The 23,390-nt window shown below is 33.9% G+C and overlaps 1 protein-coding gene across 2 annotated transcripts in view; it reads left to right on the forward strand.

Moving 5' to 3' along the window:
- Window positions 1-23,390, forward strand: part of LOC147071104 (putative epidermal cell surface receptor) — a 142,757-nt gene that overhangs the window by 19,289 nt on the left and 100,078 nt on the right. For both annotated transcript variants that reach the window (XM_085948671.1, XM_085948672.1), the window contains exon 2: window positions 20,183-20,637. In XM_085948671.1, coding sequence (XP_085804797.1) covers window positions 20,574-20,637 — 64 coding nt within the window. In that variant the 5' untranslated portion in view covers window positions 20,183-20,573. The remainder of the gene's footprint in view (window positions 1-20,182; window positions 20,638-23,390) is intronic.

Consider the following 23,390-nt stretch of genomic DNA (forward strand, 5'->3'; position numbering starts at 1 on the left):
AGTTCGTATTAGGTGACAAGCCTAAAAATGTGTTTTCTTTTTTTTTTTAATCTGTTGTTGCTTATTGTCGATAATCTAGTTTCACAAAATCTTTTTCAATAGAAATAATGTGAGGTAAAGAAATGAATTTCATTAAAAGTAGAAACGATTAATAATGCGATTTTTGTTCTTATACAAGCAGAATAATATGACAAATACATGAAAAAAACGATTTAAATGTCTAAATGTATATAATCCCACTACTTTTTCTTATTGTGACATCCCCTAGCGGAGGTCGGCCACCATCAAGGCGATCTTATCTTTGTCGTCTGCTACTCGGAACAGTTCAGTGGAGCTGCACTCGTACCAATCACGGAGGTTCTTAAGCCACGAAATGCGGCGCCGTCCTCCGCTACGCTTCCCATTGATCTTTCCTTGAATGGCAAGTTGGGGAATGCTGTATTTTTGTCCTCTCATATTGTGACCGAGGTACTGTAGTTTCCTGGTTTTGATACTACGTAGAACTTCTCGGTCCTTCCCCATTCGATTGAGAACTTCAACATTTGTCACCCGGTTAGTCCAAGGAATTTTGAGGATGCGCCTATACAGCCACATCTCGAAAGGTTCAAGTCTCCGTGACATCTCTTGGTTTAGCGTCCATACTTCCATACCATAGAAAAGAATTGAGAGAATAGAGAAGAGATAAATCCCACTAACTTTGGAAATTACTGAATGATCGCAAAAATACTCGGCCAAAGTAACTGTAAACTGTAAAACATCGGCACTGGATTATTTTTTAAGATATAACATATTTCGGAGGCCACGACCCGCTAAGGGCGCCATAAATGATTATAAATTATGTGTTTTAACTGCAAATACTTTATTCAAAGACATTAAGATTCTAGATCAGTGGTGGCGGACCAATGGCACACGAGATGATTTTGCATGGCACGCGTTTGAAGAGAAAAAAAAACATATAATAATAAATGACAGATCGTATTGTATAAAAAAATTGCAGACAAATACTCTTCAAGAATAAGCATTACGTTTAATTTAAATATGTTTATAATTATATAGGTCGGTTCTTAGGCATCATGCGTCACATATATTATTATCGCACTAACCTCATCAGGCGACGGGGGATGCCGCGCCGTGAACCTCTAATTTTGATCGATTTACAATGCCTGAGACCACTGTAGTGAGTGTATGCCTCATCTGATCGGAACTATTCTGGTGTCAATTTATGCTTAAAGAACCAATCAAATTTATACATTAACAAACAATTTCATTTGAAAATGACTGCACAAAATAAGAAACAAAAACTAGTAGTAGAAATTCTGGCAGACAGTTTCAAAATTGGTAGACCGAAATTTACATGTGTGCTATATTCTGTGAGTGGTATCCAGAAAATCATCATTTCTTTGATAGAATTTTGAAAAAGTATTTTTCCCTCGTGAAAAACTGTACGGCACGTCAGACAGTCAAAAAATAATATTTGGGAAATTTTGGCACGCCTACGTAAAAAGGTTCGCCAACCCTGTTCTAGATGATACTATTCAAGCGTGCCATGATGAATTTCGTTGAATTATTAAAAAAAAAAAGATTGCTTACAGATCACCAGTTTAGAATGCCTGGCGTACATACGTAATCCATCATCGTTCAGTATGAATGCCAGTCCGTCGCTGCACTGTTACCTGCAGGTACATCTTCAAATGCCAACAATTGATCTTTCGGAATAAATTTGAGCTGTTGCCTTATTTTGTTGTGCAACGCATCCGGAATTTGCTTTTCTTTTATGTTTTAATACGTATAGTTGTAGGAACTTAAATCAGCGTTCGAAATGGAAAATTCTACGAACCAGCGCATCTATTCTACACACAAGACTGTTATCGGTCGCTATCGAGTGTAGTTTATCATATTTATGTATTGAGGTATTATTATTGTTACAATAAGTTAGTTCTAATTGTTACAATAAGTGCTATGTTTTAATAGCATTTCTCTCGGCTGTGTCAACTTTTAGAGCGAGATTGACAGTTTTGACAGTTTAGCCGGCTAACTTACTGTAACAATTATAATCCTCAATACATAAATATGATAAACTACCCTCGATAGTAGTTTTGCGTATAGAATAGATGCACTGAACCAGTTTACGATAATATAAATATGCATTAATGTTTGTCACGTAAACGAAACTCGCATTCATATTTGCTATTTTATTAATCTGTTCTGTGTTCGTACCCCTTGGAACAAAAGGTGAATTGTTTTTTCGTCTGATCTACGGTGCATGAAATTATAAATGATCGCATTGATCACAGTGGCGAAGGGTGGAGGTAGGCTCTTAAGATCCGACATAAATAGTGCACATTAGTCCAAGCCATAGTAGATAATAGTAAAAAAAAATCGGTTATTTATAGAACATAGAAGAATATTTTTTATCGATTACGGTTTGGAGAAGACAGGGCTTAATGAATTCAAAAAAAACTAACAAATACCACCTGTGATATGTAAGTATTCTTTATTCAACGAAAAGTATGACTGAAAAAGTGTGCACTATTTTGCCGAATCGCACGTAATGATACCTAATTATGGTTTGGTTAGGCGGGGTTTAATTAAATTTTAAAAACTAACCTGTATAGATAATGCAAAGTAGAAAATTGGTAGGCACATGTATCTATAGTCTATGGTAGGCACCTATATAGTAATAATTAAACATTCCTCGATGTGCCGCAAAAAAAATATAATTTTGAAAGTGTACAGTTACGTATAAATGGTTGAGAGTCACTGGTATATATACGGTGTGTGTACACCGACGTAGTTAGATTGGAAATAATAGTACTTACCTAAATTACCACGTTCAATCGTAAGCAGAACATAAATGGGCCTCCACTGACTACACCCATTGGGTTTGGCAAACAACAATAATTACCATGTTTTTATTAGCTCGTATTCTTGTTTGTCCGGTACAGATTTTTTTCTTGTGCAGTACAAATTTTTTCTCGTTTGTCCAAAATTTTAAACTAACTTCCCGACTAGATAGACATTTGAAACTTTTAGAATATATCAGAACACGACGACAATGCATTCTTTTAATACTTTTGGCCATCTTTAAGCAGAATTGTCATTTTCAGTTAATTCTGTTTTGTATGTTTCGGAAAAAAATCGTTAAAAATAATATTTACTACTCACTAGAGGTGGGAAAACTGGTCGATTTTGAAGACTAAGTATACTTACTACCAGTATAAAAAAATACTTGGTATCGAAACTTGTTCCAAAATACTTACTAGTATTTGAAATATCGGCTTTAATAGAATCGCTAAAAATATACTTAGCCGATTCCATCGCTTTTTGAAATGTCCCATTTATTATAAAATTTTAAACAGATATTTATGAGTTGTTTTTATGTTAGGTTATAATATTCTTATTAACATATTAAAATGAATATACATACCTACAATGATTTTTATTAAATTTTAAACATGTTTTCCTGTGTCACACAAAATTTATGACCTATTGTTCATACATACGATTATGTCATTCGAGTGCATAGACTAATAAATTAAAAAATACTTGAAAGTCTACCAAGTAGTGAGCGACTCGCATGATCTCATCGCATGCATTCGAACAAGTTTATTGGGCCACTCGTATTGAGTATGGGTAGTTTGCATCCGAGACTTGAGTACACAAACTGGTGACAGTATTTCCAACTCTCCTCTACTACTCACTATTATTGGTTGCTAAGTGGGTCCTAGAAACTAAATTATTAATATATATGTGCGTTACTATGGAAATCAATATGAAATGTCAAAATGACATTTCTGTATTCTATATTTATTCAATATTTCTATCAAGTACAATAAAAAGTTTTTATTAATACATGGAATTGTCAAGTTTATATGATTCAACAGACAATTTAAAAACTTGGTATAAGTATACAAAGTTCTTTTTATCTTGTAATTATTTTGTATTTAATTTAATTTGATTAAATTGTAATGTGTTATAAACTTGTGTTAGAAATAGCTTAACGCTTTGATATCAAAATGTTATTCCTTACAAAACTTTCGCAAATAAATTGAAATACTCGTAAAATTAAAAACGTATTGTCAACAGTAATGCCATTATGAAATAATGAGATTTTAATAGTGGAGTAAGTTTCGGAACACATTGTAATTTGGTTTATTTATGTACTGTTTATAATGAATTGCCGTTATTATAACATAACAATAGAAAAAAAATCAAATTTGCGGTTCTCAAAACTTTATTAATATAGCATTTGAGATTCAGAAATATTCAGAAAGTGGTTCACTTAGTGGTAAATTGTTATGATTGTTTTATATTATATTTAGACCAGGCATGTCCAACGCGTTGATCCGCGGCACAGAACAGATAATAAATAGAATTCCGATAGGCTATATTCAATACACTACATTTTGATGCAGGGTTTTGAATGTGTGAGTGTCATACGAAAATGAAACACTTATTATGCACGTGCAATAGTGTGTGTAATACACCAATATTAAATGAACGTCAATGAATAAACGGAGAGCAGTTGTCACTATTCGGCGTATGACGTATTCTTGACACGTGTTTAAGTTTATCCCGTATTCTGCCTTACCCGAGATCGGTTGCCTACTTCTCCTTACTCTTTAGGTATTTCAGTTCTCATTATTTCTGAGTTCCCTGAGTTATAATACTATAGTTTTTAATTATAATACCCGTTTACAGATGTATCGATTTACTGCTGACAATACGTATTATCGCGGCCATAACAAGAAAATGCACGTGTAAACCTGTATTATCGTGCAAGTTTGCATGTATGGATCAAAAAAGTTCAGAAGCTTCTGAATATTCACGCGATACTACACGCGTGCGCAGTAGAACGACAGTGGCGAACCTGCCGGAAAAAAATACGAACTACACCGCGCAGCGTATTATGACGTTTGCCAATTTTCACAACCTATCAAATAGCACCATACAATGACAACAACGCGTTTTGTTTACGCTTGCGGCTTGAAGAATGATAATATTGGCAAGACATTCAGTATCTACTATTACGTGTGAACAGTTATTATTGCGATAGTTTAATTTACACACAATTGTTGCCAGTAAATCCATGCACAGAACCCCAAAGAATTTGAGTCATGAAAATGTAAAAAGCGTATACACTTAGATGTTATAAATTATAAAATATGATTTCATTGATGTTTTGAAGGAGCTCAATCCTATTTTTATTCGATTAAATCAGATTACGTAGAAGTCGTTTCAAATTAACGTGACCGCGTGCGTAGTATCACTTAATTCGTATTGCATCACTCACGGCCTGACACAGGAGTGAGAGAAAGAGAATATGTGAATCCTTACGCTCCAAACTGAGACGTACCTTCGTCTTTGATTTGAAGAAAAAAAAACAGAACTATCGTCCGAAGGTACTTGATGGAATTTGAATTGTAATTCTAATGGATTTTGTACTATTCCATTTGAGTCGCTTTTTGCGACCCGGGTTAGTGTGTGTTTGCCTTTGGTGAGTATACACAGCGCCTGAAGATGTCAAAAGGCGAAACCCGGGTCGCATAAAACAACTCAAATGTAATAGTGTAAAACTTAAATCCATTAGATTTAAGATTTATTTATGATCAGGTTTTAGAAGTTGATGTATAACGTAGAAAAACAATGTATGAATATCATTATTTCGCTTTCATTATAGAATCGATTTTTTATTACCTACTTGAATCGATCTTTTTGCAAGACTCGAACATTTATAATTAGGGTAGATTACTATGGTACCGTATAACCTCGTGTTTTACAACTGCACCACTGACTCAATGCAATATATTTTTATTATACAGACGTGAAAGTAAAGTGTGTTGAATCTCAGTTATTTCTCACGCCTCACAGAGGGCAAGGTTATTTATATAACAGGTAACTCCGCAGGTGTTTCCTGTGTAAAGACATCAACAATAAAATATTATGATTATTAAACTGTGATATATTTCGTGTACTTACAATCTTGGGTTATGAATATGATACAATATGCTATTGTTAAAAGACAGTTAGCATTTTGAAATCTTACCTAAAATATGTACATAGGTTTTACGCAATTTACTAAAATGCGTACAGATGGCTTAAAACGCAACGACATATTTAATAACAATATGAAAGGATTGCAGCATCTTGGATACAATGAAACCACTTTTTTGTAAAGTACGCAATCCATGATTTCAAAAAATAATATCTAACCAACGATGTAACATTTAAGACAAGCAAAGGGCTCTCGTAAACGAGCCTGGTTACAGACAACGTTTTCTTTTGTACGTATGCAGTTCGCTGTATCACACTTCACCGTGAAATATTGTATCGGAAATATATGGTCTTATATTAAAAACCGCCCAACCTTTTTTGGTCGTACAGTACTGAGATAAAATTCATGTCTTAATAAAACACGGTTCTTGTGGGTTTACAGGAAGCCAGGGGCAAACAAATTTTTAATAATTACAAGATAAAAAGAACTTTTTATATACTTACAACGTTTTTAAATTTTCTGTTGAATCATATAAACTTGACTTGACTAGCTTAAACGATCAAAAAAAATGTAGTTGATAGAAATAATACTGAAATGTCATTTTGATATTTCATATTGATTTCCATAGTAATGCACGTATATATTAATAATTTAGTTGCTAGGACCCCAGACTCCTAGCAACCAATAATAGTGTTTTACTTTTAACGTAAACTTTTTCCGAAATAACTTTTCATACAAAACAGAATTAACTGAAAATGAATTCAATTCTACTTAAAGATGGCTAAAGCCTAAAAGTATTAAAATAATGCACTGGGATCGTGTTCTGATATATTCTAAAAGTTTCAAATGTCTAGCTAGTCGGGAAGTTAGTTAAAATTCTTCAATCGTCGAATACAAATCTTGAACAAACAAGAAAAAATATTGCAAGATTTTTACTGGATAAACAACCACCGAACAAATAAGAATACGACCTAATAAAAACGTTGTAAAATAGCTGATATACTGGAATATTTGTTAGGTTAGGTTAGGTAAAATAAAATATCAAATTTAATATCTGCGCATCTATTCTATACAGAATACTGCTATCGGCAGCTATCGAGGGTAGTTTTTCATATGTTTGTATCGAAATATTATAATTGTTACAATAAGTTAGCCGTCTAAACAGTCAAAACTCTAAAATCTAGCACACCCAAGAGAGGTGCTGTTAAAACATATCACTTATTGTAACAATTATAAGTAACTTATTGTACTTAATTGTTACAATAAGTGTTAATACTCTCGATAGCTGCCGATAGCGGTCGATAGCAGTCCTGTGTATAGAATAGATGCACTGTTAACAGTACTGATAGCATTATTATCAGATATTTGAAACTAATGTCAAATTAATGTTCAAATTGAATGTAATAAAATTGGTACATTATTGTCTGCAATGCTCCACGAACAACGCGTATTTTTTTCATCTCGGTGCTATAGAGATGACCGTATAGTATACGTACAAATTACATGTAACCTTTTCTTTTATATTTTTGCAAATTTTAAAATTTAACCATTCTGTTTAATTATTGAAATTTTATTTTTGTGAAAGTAATGAAAATTTGTCGATGATTTATGTTAATATAATAACGTATATAAAAAAGAATGTATGTAAATAGTTACCTACTTCTTTTATTGGTATTTCAGAATATTTATTCACTAATTTTAGATGATGATAATAAATACATTTTACTACTCTTATCTTTGAACTGACAACATATTATTTGGTTAATCTAATCTGCATAGACACACAATAGACGCGTACTGAAATTGGTTTAAACTTTTAATTACACGTGTGCATGTTCGGTATAACAATAATCGATTGCATTCTACTTTCCTTCGACGGATGCGACTAGCCGGAGGTGTTACTCATTCCACATTGGCGATACAGAGCCGGCGTAAGGCACGGGCGACCTCGTCGTTGTTTTGTAAAAAAAGGGCGAATTAACTAAAATGCTATTTTACAGGAGGATTTTTAACTTTTGACATTTATTTATTATTTACCTGTGGATATCTAAAAAGCTTATAATAAAGCTTAGAAAAAATACTGTCTTTATAATATAATATTTTAAAAGGCCTAATATGTCACATTCGCTTTTCATTCGTAATACTAAGTGGATATTCGCCTATACGATTATCATTTTTAAATACTTTTCTGTGGAGATACAAATTCGCCGTTTTTACACAACAAAGCTAGTGAGGTACCTACATATTATTGTTTTTCGAAATGGTTGATTCGCACTTTTTACAAAACACCGACGATTTAGGCTATAATTCATTTTTACCATGTCTGATCCTAATAAGTTTAAATGTTCGTCGACAGAGTGAAGTTGTATTGAACGATTTTTGTTTTTACGAGAAATGGATGTAAGCCACTTACTCTTGACTCATACATTGAAAAAATAACGCGTTAATTTGACACCCATGACTTCACAAGTCGACGCGTTACCACTTGGCCATCACAGGACTGCATATTATTAAGGACTACATATTTTGATTTATTGTAATAATTCGATAGTGTTTGGGCAGAACCTGTTAACCTAATTTACAAGAGAGCAATTTTAAACTTTGAATTGTTCCATAAATTTCGGTATTTTTTTGCTCAGCTTAACATTGAGAATACATTTTAAATGAAACAGAATTTGACAATAATTAGATTTGAAATAATTCTATTAATTAAGAAAATAATGTCACTTTATCAGTGATCAAAATATAATAAGGTCATTGGTCATGTTTTCACCGCTATGTTTTTTCACATATCATCATTTATATCCATAGCTTTTAAGCATTCATAATACTATAGTGACCAAACCTAAAAAGCAGTAATCAAGTTATACCCAAACAACCTCAGAGTAATAATATACAGAAAGTGGCTATTATTCGACACAACGAAACCGTGTTTCGCGTATAACGTACAGTAGAACATCAATTTTATTATTAGGTATTAAATTAACTATGAAACATTATATTATACCATCATGTTGCTTCTCAGTACGGCTACCAAATTTAAACACAGCATAGTTAAACATATTGTCTACTAAATCAACTAAAAATAATTACCACTAACTTTATATATGATACAAGAACAATACATTTCAGCAACACATAGTCGCAGTTTTTAAATGATGTAATCATTCAAATCCATATTTACCGGCGTCGTTTCCAAAAAATATTTAATTCAGCCGTAGAAATTCTATCTTACTCTAAGAGGTCTAACGCATATTGCGGATATGTTAAGGCTCATTTATACGAGTCACTGCGGATGATCCTCCTCAGGGAATTGGATTCAGTCATTCACTTTTTGTTTATACGTGTCACCGAAAGTGAAATACTCGATTAATTCCAAAATTGCGTCAAGTGAAATAGCGAACACAGAAATCACAGAAACAGCAACCAAGAACCACAAAACAACACTTTGTTTATTACAATCAATATGTACTATCAAATATGATGTGGAATGCAGGAACATCTATTTAACCGGTTTGTTTTCAATTATTCAAAATGGCAGTTTACGTACTTATGTAAATATGATGACAGTACTCAGAGGCACAGTGCGCATGCGCGGAATCAACCGCAGTGATCAAAAAATGATCAAAAGTAGAACAAGTTCACGGATCACTGCGGATGATTCCTCCGCGATGATCGTCAAAAGTGAACCATGTAAACGGGACTTAAACGTGCCGAATGCTTTCTCATTCGTACTTATGGTTCGTTTTTGTTCAGGCCTTGCAAACAACACCTAATTCATACAATGTCGATTAACAAGAACTGACAGATGGCACCATTAAATAAATTATTATTATATATGGCTGCATAAATCCCGCGCTGGTCCTGTGTTAATCGAACGGAAGAAAGTTGCTGTTGGTCGTCAGACGACAACTCGTCACCGAGGCCGTAAGAAAACGGCCCACGCATAAGGCAGATGCCTACCAATGCTGCGAATATTCGGCGACCCCATTCCACCAGCTCGTTCTGACTCATTACCATTGACGTGTGTATATAACTGACACATTGGAGACATTATGTTTGGCGACGTTTCATATTTTCTCTTTTATTCTCTTGTGAAATATTTAAGTTATTAGCTTATTATTGTCTTCCAATTTGTTATTCGAGTATTGCCAATTTAGTATGTAGTCATATTATGACCTGTAGCAGGAGTAATTACAAGATAAAAATAACTTTTTATAAACAACGTTTTTAAATTTTCTGTTGGATCATATAAACTTCACTTGACTAGCTTAAACGATCGAAAAAAATGTACTTATATAGAATACTGAAATGTCATTTTGACATTTCATATTGATCTCCATAGTAACGCACGTATATATTAATAATTTAGTTGCTAGGACCCCCTTAGCAACCAATAATAGTGTTTTACTTTTTACGAATATTTTCCGAAACATACAAAACAGAATTAACTAAAAATGAATTCAATTCTGCTTAAAGATGTCTAAAATTTTAAAAGAATGCATTGTCGTCGTGTTCTGATATATTCTAAAAGTTTCAAATGTCTAGCTAGTCGGGAAGTTAGTTAAAAATCTTCAATCGTCCAATACAAATTTTAGACAAACAAGAAAAAAATTGTACTGGGCAAACAAGAATACGAGCTAATAAAAACGTGGTAATAATTAGTATTGTAACCTGTAACTGTAACCAATCAGGGAGCTCTTTTTCTAATAGTATGCCGTGTGTTTTAGCCTTAGCCTAAAAACGTGGTATATAAAAAGTTATTTTTATCTTGTAATTATTTTTGTACATAGGTACCTAAAAGTACTCTAGAAAATAAAAATAGTGTTTAACTAGTCGAAACTGACTGTTTAGTTATATTGTTAAGTTAAGTCCATTCGGGGTACCAAAAAAGAGTTCAGCAAGGTCCTCTACTGAGAACGAAAGCGAGTACCTATTGTTTATTCAAAACGATGCCTTAGACGCCTACTCAACAGAATTTATATTTGTATTGTTTAGTTGTTGGTTAGTGGATGGGCTATCCCCCAAGGATTTGGTGATAGTAATGTAACAAATGCTCATGCATTGGTCAAAATGTACATAATATATTATTATCTATTGTCAAAATAGGTGATCGCGCTCCGGTGGTGTTTTTTGCAACCAATCAAACTAAACAAATGTGTCAAATGTCATTGATTATAATATAAAAATATACCAATCAATAACTACAATGACGTTCATATCCATTTACTATGCGCAAAAATAATCTAGAACTATAATAAATGATAACGGAAGAATTTTATTGAAAAGTATTTTCGCGATTTGATTCGTGCTTGGGTATCAAACGTGCAATGGTCGATTGAATGTTTGTGATAGTTTGTTGACACTTGATAGCTAACCTCAAAATGGACATTCAGTTGAATAATTTAATTCAGAATTACAAAACCTAACCTAACCTAATAATAATAATATTATTTTATGTCCAATTATAACTAATAAAACCATCCGTATTAAATTTAATTTTTCTTCTGTCATGTTGACAGTTCAAGAATTCCATACCCTGGCGAATTCATGTACTCAGCAGAAAATTTACCTAATTCATAAAAGGCAACAGGCTTGACTATTACATTAATTAGCCAAAGTTTTGCCCATTTCATGTAATAGTCAATTTCGCACATTCAGTGTAACATATATATATATTTTTAATAAATAAATAAATTCCAAAGGAAATATATTTTCATGCAAATTAAGCTCTTTATAGTTAAGACGGTACTTCAGTGAAACAGCAAATATTTTTCAACTATGGGTGCGACGAAATTTCGGACTGGTCGGCAATCGGAGCGAAAGTAGAGTTGTGAACACGTCAATTTGTTTTGTGATGGCGTCGGGGGAATTAATTCTTAAATCGTGTAAAGATTACTAAAAAACGTCACACATTAACTTGAAAAAGAAAACATGTCAATGAATATATTAATATTATTATTACTAAAATAACAATAAACATAACATTAAATGGACGCATGTTGAATTTTTTTGACAAATTATGTTTTGATCTGCACGGGTCGTTTGCACAATCTTCGCGTCACGTAGTCACGATCGTTTTAGACCGTGCCCCAGTTGAAGTATAGCTTTGACACAAACTCTCTGTCATCCTCCATTTTGACAGATGTACCTACTGTCCAACAAGTTCTTCTTGGCTACGTGTTAAAACTGTGAACTAACAAGCTCCTCCCATTTTTAACAGTACTTCCATTATAAACTAAAATGCTCCTCCTATTTAGTCGACGACAGCGCCTTCCGGCTTTTGCCTAATTCTTCTTGTTGGACAGAATAAATCATTATTGTAGGGAGGCCAACATAATGGATCAAAAACAAGTGACTTAATGTATTTTTTTTCTAGATGCCTTTATGGATACCTCGGATTTACTATGTGGTTGGCGCGTAAATATTTTGAGCTACTCAAGAATTTTTCAAAAAATTTTCAGACTGTGTGACCTAAGTGTCCTCCAAAATTGTCACACTTCTCATGTTTCTCGAAATTTTGCAAAACGCGTTTTTGCGCTCTGTTTTTTAAGGAATGTTGTTTCCTGTGACCTCTATATTAATGAAACGACTTCTCAAACTGCTTTAATATCTCAAAAATATCTAAACCAAACAGTGAATCTGATTATGAAGAAGCACTGGTAAACATAAATGAAAAGCTAACACAATTTTATATTATAATATGGCGTTTAAAAATCGACAATCCATGATCATTGTATCAATTTCAATTTCACTTTTGTGATTTTCTACTTTATTTAGGCTGTGTGCAGACAAACCACTAACCACAAAGACCGGTGGTCAGTGTCCTCTTTCATTGAACCAAATAAGGTGGTTGTTTCGTTACAAATCACATTATACCTAATAAAATATAATTATATAATATACTTAACTTAATTTCATCATTAATTTAATTTAATAAAATGCAAATTTTTAGCAAAATTTCAAACCAATAGCGTCGTGGGTCCCATGTTCGAATCCTGGGTCTGACAAGTAAACATATTGTTTTTAAATTTGTGTATGAGTCAGAGTATGAACCTAATAGGTTGAGCAAGTGGCCGACATCCATTTCTCGTAAAAACAAAATCTGTTAATACAAAACCTCTACTTTGTGGAGGCACATATTATGATCCTATTAGGATTGGTCATGGTCGAGGAAAGGTATCTATTCCATACACAAAACTGCTATCGGCGGCTATCGAGGGTAGTTTTGCATATTTTTGTATTGAGATATTGTATTTTTACAATAAGTGCTATATTTTAACAGCACCTCTCTTGGCTGTGCTAACTTTTAGACCGAGATTGACAGTTTTGACAGTTTAGACGGCTAACTTATTGTAACAACTATAGTACCTCAATACAAACTATGAAAAACTACCCTCGATAGCCGCCGATAGCAGTCTTCTGTATAGAATAGATGCGTTGGACCGGTTTCTAGCTAAATGGTGCAAAAAACATGATGTGGATTTCCTAGATGTAAGATTCAAACCCGACGCTTATCGATTCACAATCCGATATTCTGCCATTCATCCACTGCAGCCACTGGGGTGAAGAAGTTCCGGTACGATATATTTTTGGAATGATTCCTCTCGATCCGCGCACAGATTAACGAACCAATCGCAGAATGAGATATAAAACTAATTATAATGTTCGTAACACGATTGAGACATGAAAAAAACATCATTGCCCGGCTGACAGTTCCTCGTGCCTTTCATCTTCGTACCTTTCACCATGATTGACTGCACCGATCTAAATGAAAGCAACACAAAATACCTTCTCGTCTATTTATATCATTATAAATCAAGAGATGTAACTTTCGAGAAAATCGAGCCTGAGATCACACATCGCTATAATAACCGCTTGACAAATGCCGTCATCCAGTGGTATCCAAGAAGCACTTGCTTTTCCCTCTACCACCCGTTACGTCTCCACACCCGTTATGCAGACGTATATCGTGGCGTAACGAATATTAGGCGCTCTTAAAATTTGTGCTGAAAGTGTCCCAGGAGCAACTTCCCAAGACCTTGGTTGGCGTACATTAGAGTATTACGGTCAATTTTCGATGAGAAAAGACCCTCTCGCTCGCCGTAAAATGCCGCAAACTTTTAAAAGGCTGAGAAATTTTCCCTCGTAGATACCAAGTTTCAATGGCCGACCGGACCAACTGAGGGTTGGACTGACTTGAGAAGCTCTTCTCTTTCAACCGACATAATATGGGGACACTACCAGATAATGTGATCGGCATCCTGCAATTCGCAACATTCAGCAAGGCCAAGCTGACAGAGCTGAAGCACTAAACACTCATAAATTAAACCATCATAAAATACATTATAATACCTTATCGAAGTCACGGTGCACTTTTGATCGTAATAAAAAAATTCGTTACACCACAATCAAATGGCCAGAAAACAAAGAAAAATATCCTGACATAACTTTTATTACAAATTAAACAGAGCCCTAAAACCCGCTGGATAGACGAATGTATAAAGTTCGGTGGATGTACGTGGTACATACCAAAGAACTAGGGACCGAGAAAGGTGGATGGAGCTAAGGGAGGCCTTCATCCAGCATCGACCCCTGCTAATGATGTGTTAATAATAATTATAATAATAATAATGTGTTAATAATTATGTCACCGAGATATGAATTCAATGCGTTAGATGCTGGTCTTTTATCCGGGGCATTCGATGCCCGATGAAGTGAAACTTTTTATATGATTTTTTCAAAACCTTGGTGTTTGTGATTCTTTTACTTCTATTATTAATTACAGTAGTGTTTCTTTACACTCATATCATTGGGCGTCATGGCCTGTTGTACGGTTAAAAAGAATATTTAATATTTTTTGTATTACATCGTGAGAAGCGCCATCTTAGTGGTCTTCAGCGGATTTCATAGTCATGCCGCGTTAGAAGCTGAAAAATAGCTCTGTTTCGAATTTTTTTTAATCGATGAATCAGATATTGTAATATTAAAATTACAAAACAAGTATTTTTATCAATATTCTTGTCTAGCACTAAAACCGGAGTAAAACATCATTGTAACACATCGATTAATTTAGATTTAGTGAACAGAATATCTTTATTTGACACACTCTATGACGAAAAGCTTGCTAACCAGCGAGGTTATGCATACATAAGAAATACATATTATTTGTTTAGCAAAACTCTTGGTTGATCTACAAATAATGCTCAACGCGGATCAAATTGTTCATCTTTTTCTTCCATGTCCTCTACTTAGTAAGACTGTAGACTGTAGAGTATAGACTCATAGAGCATAATATATGGTATATCATGCGGCGTTTCCACAAAATTCTGTAGCTCAACAATCTTCTCGCATCTTTCCGTAACATGACAGAATACCTGTATAATATGTATACACCTTATCCTTGTAGATGGTATTTAGTGTCTTTTTAGGACGCTGGAAACCGGTTGTATTGAAGAGAAGGTAGGCCAAGTTGAGACTTTCTTGACCATCCGTAGCACGTGGCCAAACCAGGTTTACCGTTGCGTCGTCACATTTGATAGTATGATGCTTGTATTGTCATTTTTCTTTTTCTTGAATAAAAAATTGTTAAGATACCTCAACTGCGGGTCTAGGACGATTTGGCGCCGGGACAACTGGACGCCACGCAGTTCGAAAATAAATAGACGTTAGGTACTTATAGATACTTTAAAAAAAATATATATAATATTATTATTTATATTTAAATTATTATATTATGATTTAATAGTTGGTGAGAATTTAAATATGCACTCGTAAATAATGATTTAATCGTGCATATGTTTAAGTTCCAACGAAAAAAGAGTTTTTTATTTTATATAAAGCCTTAGGCATGGTAATTCTCAATCCGCGATAAAAAAAAACATTATGTTAAGAGTAAAATGAATTAAAACTACTAAGTAGTAGATAGAAACTGATTAAAATTCCTCGTCTACGTTCTGTTTACGTGTCTACGACAGTGCGGCGTCCAATTGTTCTGGCGTCCAGTTGTCCCATTCCCCTCAACTGCGTATATAAGTAAGAAAGCCTTGTTTTTTTTATTACTAAACAGGTAAATAACTGAAGAAACCTTCAATATAATTCCATGTGTTTTAGTAAGTGATAAGTATTTTAATATGCACCTTAATTGTAACGCAACTTGTTCAAAAGATAAACAAATGAACGTGCAAACAGGAAACGGAAGGTAATTTCATTTCGTTCACAATCTATCATACGGATATCAACTGACACATAGTAGAACATTGTATTACGATTACGTTGGTACTTTTTGAAGTCTACATAATATATTTACATATTGGGTTACATAATAGTAATTGCCGTCTTGAATATTTCCATTATAATTTATCCCTGCTGAAGTTTATGTGTATCTATGGTGACTGTAGATTACTAATAATTTGTCTAATGCCGAAATCAAAATATCAGATACTGACCTTATTTATAATAATATGTATTATATTAAAGCTGTCAATTTAATTTTTCGTTTGCCCCCAGCTTGTTGAAATGATCTAGTTTCGCATACCACAACCCTAGGTATCCGGCATTCTAAAATTATGAATCGTTTCATATTGATTTTCATATAAATATGTCCAGGACTCTCTCTTATAATAGTTTATTGACTGTTAAGGCTCCCACGAAATTTATTAAAATTAATTTGTTTTGTTAGGTATTTAAGTCACTTTTTTGTAATATACAGTGGAACCCTGATCTACCGTTCTCGCATAAATCGTTTTCCCGCACGGATCATTCATTTTTGAAAGTCCCGCCAAACACCCATAAGAACAATGTTAAATAATTCCGCATTAACCGTTCCCCGATTTATCGTTTTCCTCGATATATCGTCTAAATATTATGGTCCCGTCACACATAATATCCCTATTGACCGTTTTTGTTGAATATTTTTCATTTCGCTTTCGTAGAATTGTTTATGTTTACAGACTATTACAGACCTTTTAGTCGTGTCGCTTTGTTTGCACAGGTCGGTCGACGCTCAGTATTGCCTCGCATCTCGTATCACGAAGTTTTATAAGTCGCAACAAAAATGCCCCATGAAGAAAACTAGAACTCTAGCCGAGAAACTGAAAATAATTCAAGACGTCGAAAAATTTCAGTAGAAAAACGAGTTTTTTTTTGTTTTTTTATATTAAATATTTTATATATCCCGAATTTATCGTTTTTTCTATGGTCCCTTGGAAATTGTAGTATCGGGGTTTCACGGTAATATTATAATGATTAAATAAATATTAATACTATCGACTTACTAATACTTAATATTTGATGAAATTTGAAATTTAAATTCTAATGGTTTTAAGTTTTGTACTATTCCACTTGAGTCGTTTTTTGCGACCCGCAAATTCCAAAGGGAATAATACAAAACTTACATACCTAGTTTTATCAGTTTATAGAGAAAGAAATGTATAATCATATTCAATAACTATCTCAAAAACAGTGTAAATCAAGTTATCTAGTTGTAGTATTGAGGTGACGATATATTTTTCTCACTTATCTTTGGTCTTCGAAATCGGTCACTTAAAGTTAGGCGCGTATCTTAGACTTAAACGTCCAAGTATGGTTCTGCATCGCGCCTAAGTAGGTAACTTCAAAAAATCATTAGGCCGTAGGTTCCTCATTTTTGTAAGTATTAAAATTTGAATATTTAAGTAGGTACATAAAATTTTCACCACATTGTTAAAGGATGTATCATCCATAGGCTTTATTCATAGCATAGTCTACGACATCTCTTTTCGCAACAATTTTACTTTGGGTTTTCCTCACGCCTTTTCCCACTTACTCTCACAATGATTTCATAACACCGTATGCACACAGCTCACAAGAGCGATGGTAAGTGGTAAATGAATGATTCAGTCTGCGAGAGACGCACTAACGACCGGACGTTAGCGTTTTACCTGTGATTTTGGCAGTTTAGTTTCGAATAATATATCATTACTCAATATAGCCATTACTTATTACTTAACTTACACCTGTGGAAAATTTCACTTCGAGTTATCCCTCATTATATTGAGATTAAAGACACATAACGAAATAGGCAGTGGTCAAAGTAATTCAGTTCTAAGTGTTATACCAAAATAATTTGATGTGCCGTGGATAAGTTTTATACCGAAGTCAAGGTGAGGTTATTTAACTGTTAAATTTTATTGAAAACTAACTATCGCCGGAGACTCTGGTCTGCGTGAAATACGAAAATAAAGTATACAATTGAAGGAATAGAAAAATTTCATTTCAATATACTAATTTATTAATATTTTATTAATCTATATTATATATATTATATATGTACGTGGCAGCAAGAACTAAGTACCGAGAAGTGTGGAGGGAGTTAGGGGAGGCTTTCATCCAGCAGAGGATCTATCCCGGCGAATAATGATAATAGTTTTTCAAAATTCAAATTCAAATATAAATTTATTTATTTTACATATAATGAACATAACAAATTATACCTAAATTTAAAGCGTTCACGACATGACATGAAATAAGTGTTAACAATTTTTTAAATAAAAATACAGAGAAATGTGAGTTAATAATACAATAAGTAATAAAATAACAAAAATAAAAGTAGAAGCACACAGAGTGAACTTTGATAGACCCTATCTTAAAAACTTATAAAACAACGTCCACCCAAATTCACCCTCGCGTAAGTGGAATATATCAATATCCGAAGCGATTTCATTAAACATAATTGCTCTCCCAATTGGCATTACTAATGGCAGGTTAGTTCTGCACCTTGGGAGAACAAACAACGGATGCCCTCGATTCCAAAGGTAATTATCAGAGACACACAAGCCAACACCACCAAGAATGGCAGAGTTTAGTATATATATATATATAACGGTTGGATTTAAGCGAACACCTCACCTCACCACTCCATCGATGCTATCTGACAGCTTTACTGATTCTTGATGAATTGTTGCAAGTTCGTTATTTTCAAGAAGTTTTTTTCGTAACTTGAGACCTTTTAAAATATTTAAATGTAGTCTAAAACCTGTCCAAGTTACATCAATATTTTTATGTAGTAGTTTTGAGGCATACGTGAGTAAAATGATGATAAATTAAAAAAAAAACGAAATGAAAATAATCGAAACGATGATAAAAAGACAAATATTTCAAAATCACAGACATAAATTATTTATTTATCTATTAAGAATAGATTTGAAAGGGATTTATTTTTATAACACAGCAATATTTTTACAGTCCATGTATTGTGACCTCACCGGGGCTGAACATGGAGCCCCGGATAATAAGTCAGTGCTTTAAGCACTCGACTACGCGAGCCAATGGTGGTTTATTGTACGGGAAAAATGTTTGTAATGAGGCCGCCAATTAAGTATGAATGGAAGTTTTAAAAAATCATCGTGAAAAAAACAAATTATTTCTCTTCATACACTTGTACAAAATATGATGTTAATATTACTTTTTTTTAGTACATATGTGTCGCTAAATTTCAAAATCAGCCAAGTCCATAATAGATGAATAGGAGAAAAACAGCTTTTTGTTTTCTCAAATACACAATCACAAGGGTGAAAGTTTATATTATTTCGAGTATAGAACATTTAAAATGAATAAATTACACATTTTGATAATGCAGATATGTTAGAAAGCAGTAGTTCTTCAGCAATTCACAAAAAAGTAAAAAATATCTAAATGTGGACTTGGCTGATTTTGTAATGTAGTGACACATATCGTCACCTCAATACTACAACTAGATAACTTGATTCTCACTGTTTTTGAGATAGCTATTGAATATGATTATACATTTCCTTCTCTACAAAATGATAAAACTATGTAAGTCAGTAGTTAATGGGAACTGTATTAATTTTGTGTTTGAAAATATTAGATAACTAATCATAAATGTATTAAATAAATAAAATAATATATTTACAATATTTTTTCATACAATTGAACATTATTTAATTGTTCCCAATTAGACAATCATAATTTTCCATTTTTATTTTAAATAATAATTATAGCCTAGATTTAGATTAATCAAGTAAAGTTTAAATTTCATTTTCCCAACGATGACTATCTAGTTGTAGTATTGCGGTGACGATACTCGTATGAATAAGAGTGGCTTTTGTTTAATAATTGTTTATTAAAACCAGTTCATTTAACTTAATAATTTATAATTATAACTCATAGACCTGTATTTTTTTTCAGGGCAACCTGTGGATCTTCTACGCCTGCGTTCAACATTCAAATAATTATTTTAATGACCGGACAAGGTTTCGTTAAACTGTAACACCTAAATCTACTTTTACAATCGACAACTGTATGTGCACACATTATAATCATTATAATAACCATACATAATTTTCTATAATTTATGAGTTTTGGAATATTTTGTATATTCAAAATATTGCACGAATTATTATCGTGTTGGAACCGATTAATTGGAAAGTGAGTGCAGTTGAAGTGAGTTTTGGAACCTAGGAAGTTCGAATTTGGAACGAAGTTTCGGGTCAACTACTGGGATTGCAGAGAATCGAAGTAAAGTTAGTGTGATGTTGTAAGAATAACACCGTTTGTGAAGTGCTCTGGTGTTGCCATCATGGAGGGCACTCGTGCTTTCGTGTTTATGGCTATCGTGGCTGCAGTTTTGGCTGTTGAAATTGGTAAGAATAATAATATTTATAGCTTAATTATGATACCATTTAATATTAAAACGAGTCGCTGTAATACTGCCGGAGGTAATAAACATTAGAAATATAGAAATTCAAAATGGCCACCTTTGAACAGCTGATCTGATATATTATATGAAGTGGCAAATCGTATTCATTACATACCTTTTTATAAGAACTTCTAATAGCTAAACAATGCTGACGAATGAGTTTGAAACGTAAACAGATAGTTTTTTGGCTTCAACCGCAAAAGATCGACTAAAATGATAAGAGTCAAGCGCCTGATGATAGGACCGACATAATCCGAAACCACTAAAAAGTTCCAATCTAAAAGTATTAAGACGTTTGTTTATTCTTTAATAATTATCACCGGGACCAACATACTGCTTGATGAAGGCCTCTTTAAGCACCCCTCTTGATCATGTGCATTGTGTTGCTATGCACTTTGGTAGAACTTAACTATTCCCACGATTCTACGGCATATCGACCTATCTTTTCTCTGTATCACTGTATGATCAGACTTGTTCAGGGAATAGTATTTTCTTCGAGCTGTGTTCCCTGCACATTTCCATTTAAGCCGGCTCTCATATCAAAACTCGTCCGCCTGCAACGTGTCGAATACGTCGATGTGACGTCACCGTTATTCACAAAATGTACAGTCACAGAATGCGACTGTTTAGTTTGAAAAAAAACATCTGCTGTTGCAATCGACAAGTTGCACGCTTCTCCGGTTTCAAGTCGAAGACACCGGGATGCACACAAACACCTACGAATCGGTCATTCCTATACCGGCTCGCCGATCGCCGCGTCCGAATATCTATACGTTTCGAAGATTACGTGCGACTGTCGCTAGGTAGTTCTGCGCGGTCTTCATATGCGACACCAGGTCGACGTTCTTGTAAGGTTTGATTTATGGTCGTGCGGTAGACGAGGCGAGTTTAGATGTAAGAGCCGGCTAATGATTTCGCAATAGTTAACGACAAATAAAATTACCCAAACTGAGATTAATATTATTACAAAATAGGGCAATCTGCTTACAAATCCGGTGATTATCTTAATCTCTGTATTCCAATGCTTTTAAGGCTTTATGCTTGGGCTATTTCCGTTGTCTTAATCGTTTATTGTACGATGTAAGTCTTTATTTATTGAATTATTAGATATTTTCTAGCGGTAATCGGTAAAAATCGGCAATAAATAAAGACCAAAAACCAATTTTTATAATCATTTTAAATGTGTTAACTGTAAGTTAATATAAAAGTTATGTATTTTTATATTAAGTTTTTTTTATGATTTTACCGAGGCTTTGACTGAAACTCGCTGTCATATCGCCTCTTCTGGCCTAGAAGAGGATCCGCCAATCAGGCAATCACTCCAATTCTGTTAAAGAACTTTATAATTCTGCCAAGCTTTTCCATCTTACCCACCTCCAGGACACCTTTCAATTCGTCGACATTCTCAAAGATATCCGCAATTCGCAGCTGTACTCTGTGTCGTTCATATTTAGGGCATTGTACTGCTATGTCTACAATATCCTCCAAAACATCACATTCATCGCAGTGCTGTGAATCGCTTCTTCTCACGAGGACATCAAATATTATACCCATCGTGTGTCCTGTTCTGAGCCTCAGTATCAGCTTAAGCTCATTTCTATTCAAAAGAGACTTTACAAACCAGGGCACCGAACGTGGTGATGGTAGAATGAACTTACTCCATTTCACTTATTCTAGAGATGCCCTGTGGTGAAAATCTATCAACATGCTTTGGGACATTTTCTTTATGGCCTCATTCCAGTCCAGGTATTTTGGTACCCACTGATATGGCATCTCTGATTGACCAGCTTCCTTTGCCAGATCATCCGCCCTTTCATTGCCCTCAATACCCGTATAAGTTAGGTTTACCATCATAACTAATCACGAAAGTTTACGATATTGATGAGTGTAAGATACAAAATAAAATAATAAGTGTCGGTTCTAGTAAAAGGCGGACGCAGGAAGCATAGTTAAATCAAACAGTTAATACCACAGAACAGGTTAATAACTCATTTAGTGCTAACACCGCGACTGGCGCGTTTGGAGTAGTTGACCATTAGATATAATTAACGTGTTATTTAAATGTGGTAATTAAAAGGTTAGCAGTGAATATAATTCCGAAAGACTACCCCAATACACTACATTTTGACGCTGTGGTTGATGTGAGAGTGTCATACGAAAATGAATCACGCATTATAGATGTGTAATAGTGTGTGTTGCTACCGATATCGAATGAGGATCAGTGTATAAAACGAGAACAGTTATTAGAACGAAATACGAATGAACGTATTCTTCTCACGTGTTTAAGTTTGTCCCATATTCTTCCACACTCGACATCGGTTGCCTGCTTCTCCATACCCGTTGGGTATTAATTTCAGTTCCCATTAATTCTGTGTTCCCTGGATATAACACAAGTCATACACACTCTATAAAAAAGGCTTCAACAAATTTGGTAAATTTCACGCGTACAACACATACAAACGATTACATACGTATTGTCAAAAATATACGCACACAACGCCAAAATCTGAAGCAAGAGGTATAAAAGCCTGACATGTTTACAGTGATGTCAGTTTATCACGTATTCTTTCACACTCGAGATCGATTGCCTAGTTATCCATATCCGTTAGGTATTTCAGTTCCCATTTATTTGTTTTCATTGAACTAAGAATCCAATCTGCAGATAGTGCTGGTTAGTTTTTAAAATTCAATTAAACC

Source organism: Rhyacophila brunnea, unplaced genomic scaffold, assembly GCF_057557595.1.
Source record: "Rhyacophila brunnea isolate RB1 unplaced genomic scaffold, BYU_Rbru_1.0 scaffold_20, whole genome shotgun sequence".
Lineage (NCBI taxonomy): Eukaryota > Metazoa > Arthropoda > Insecta > Trichoptera > Rhyacophilidae > Rhyacophila > Rhyacophila brunnea.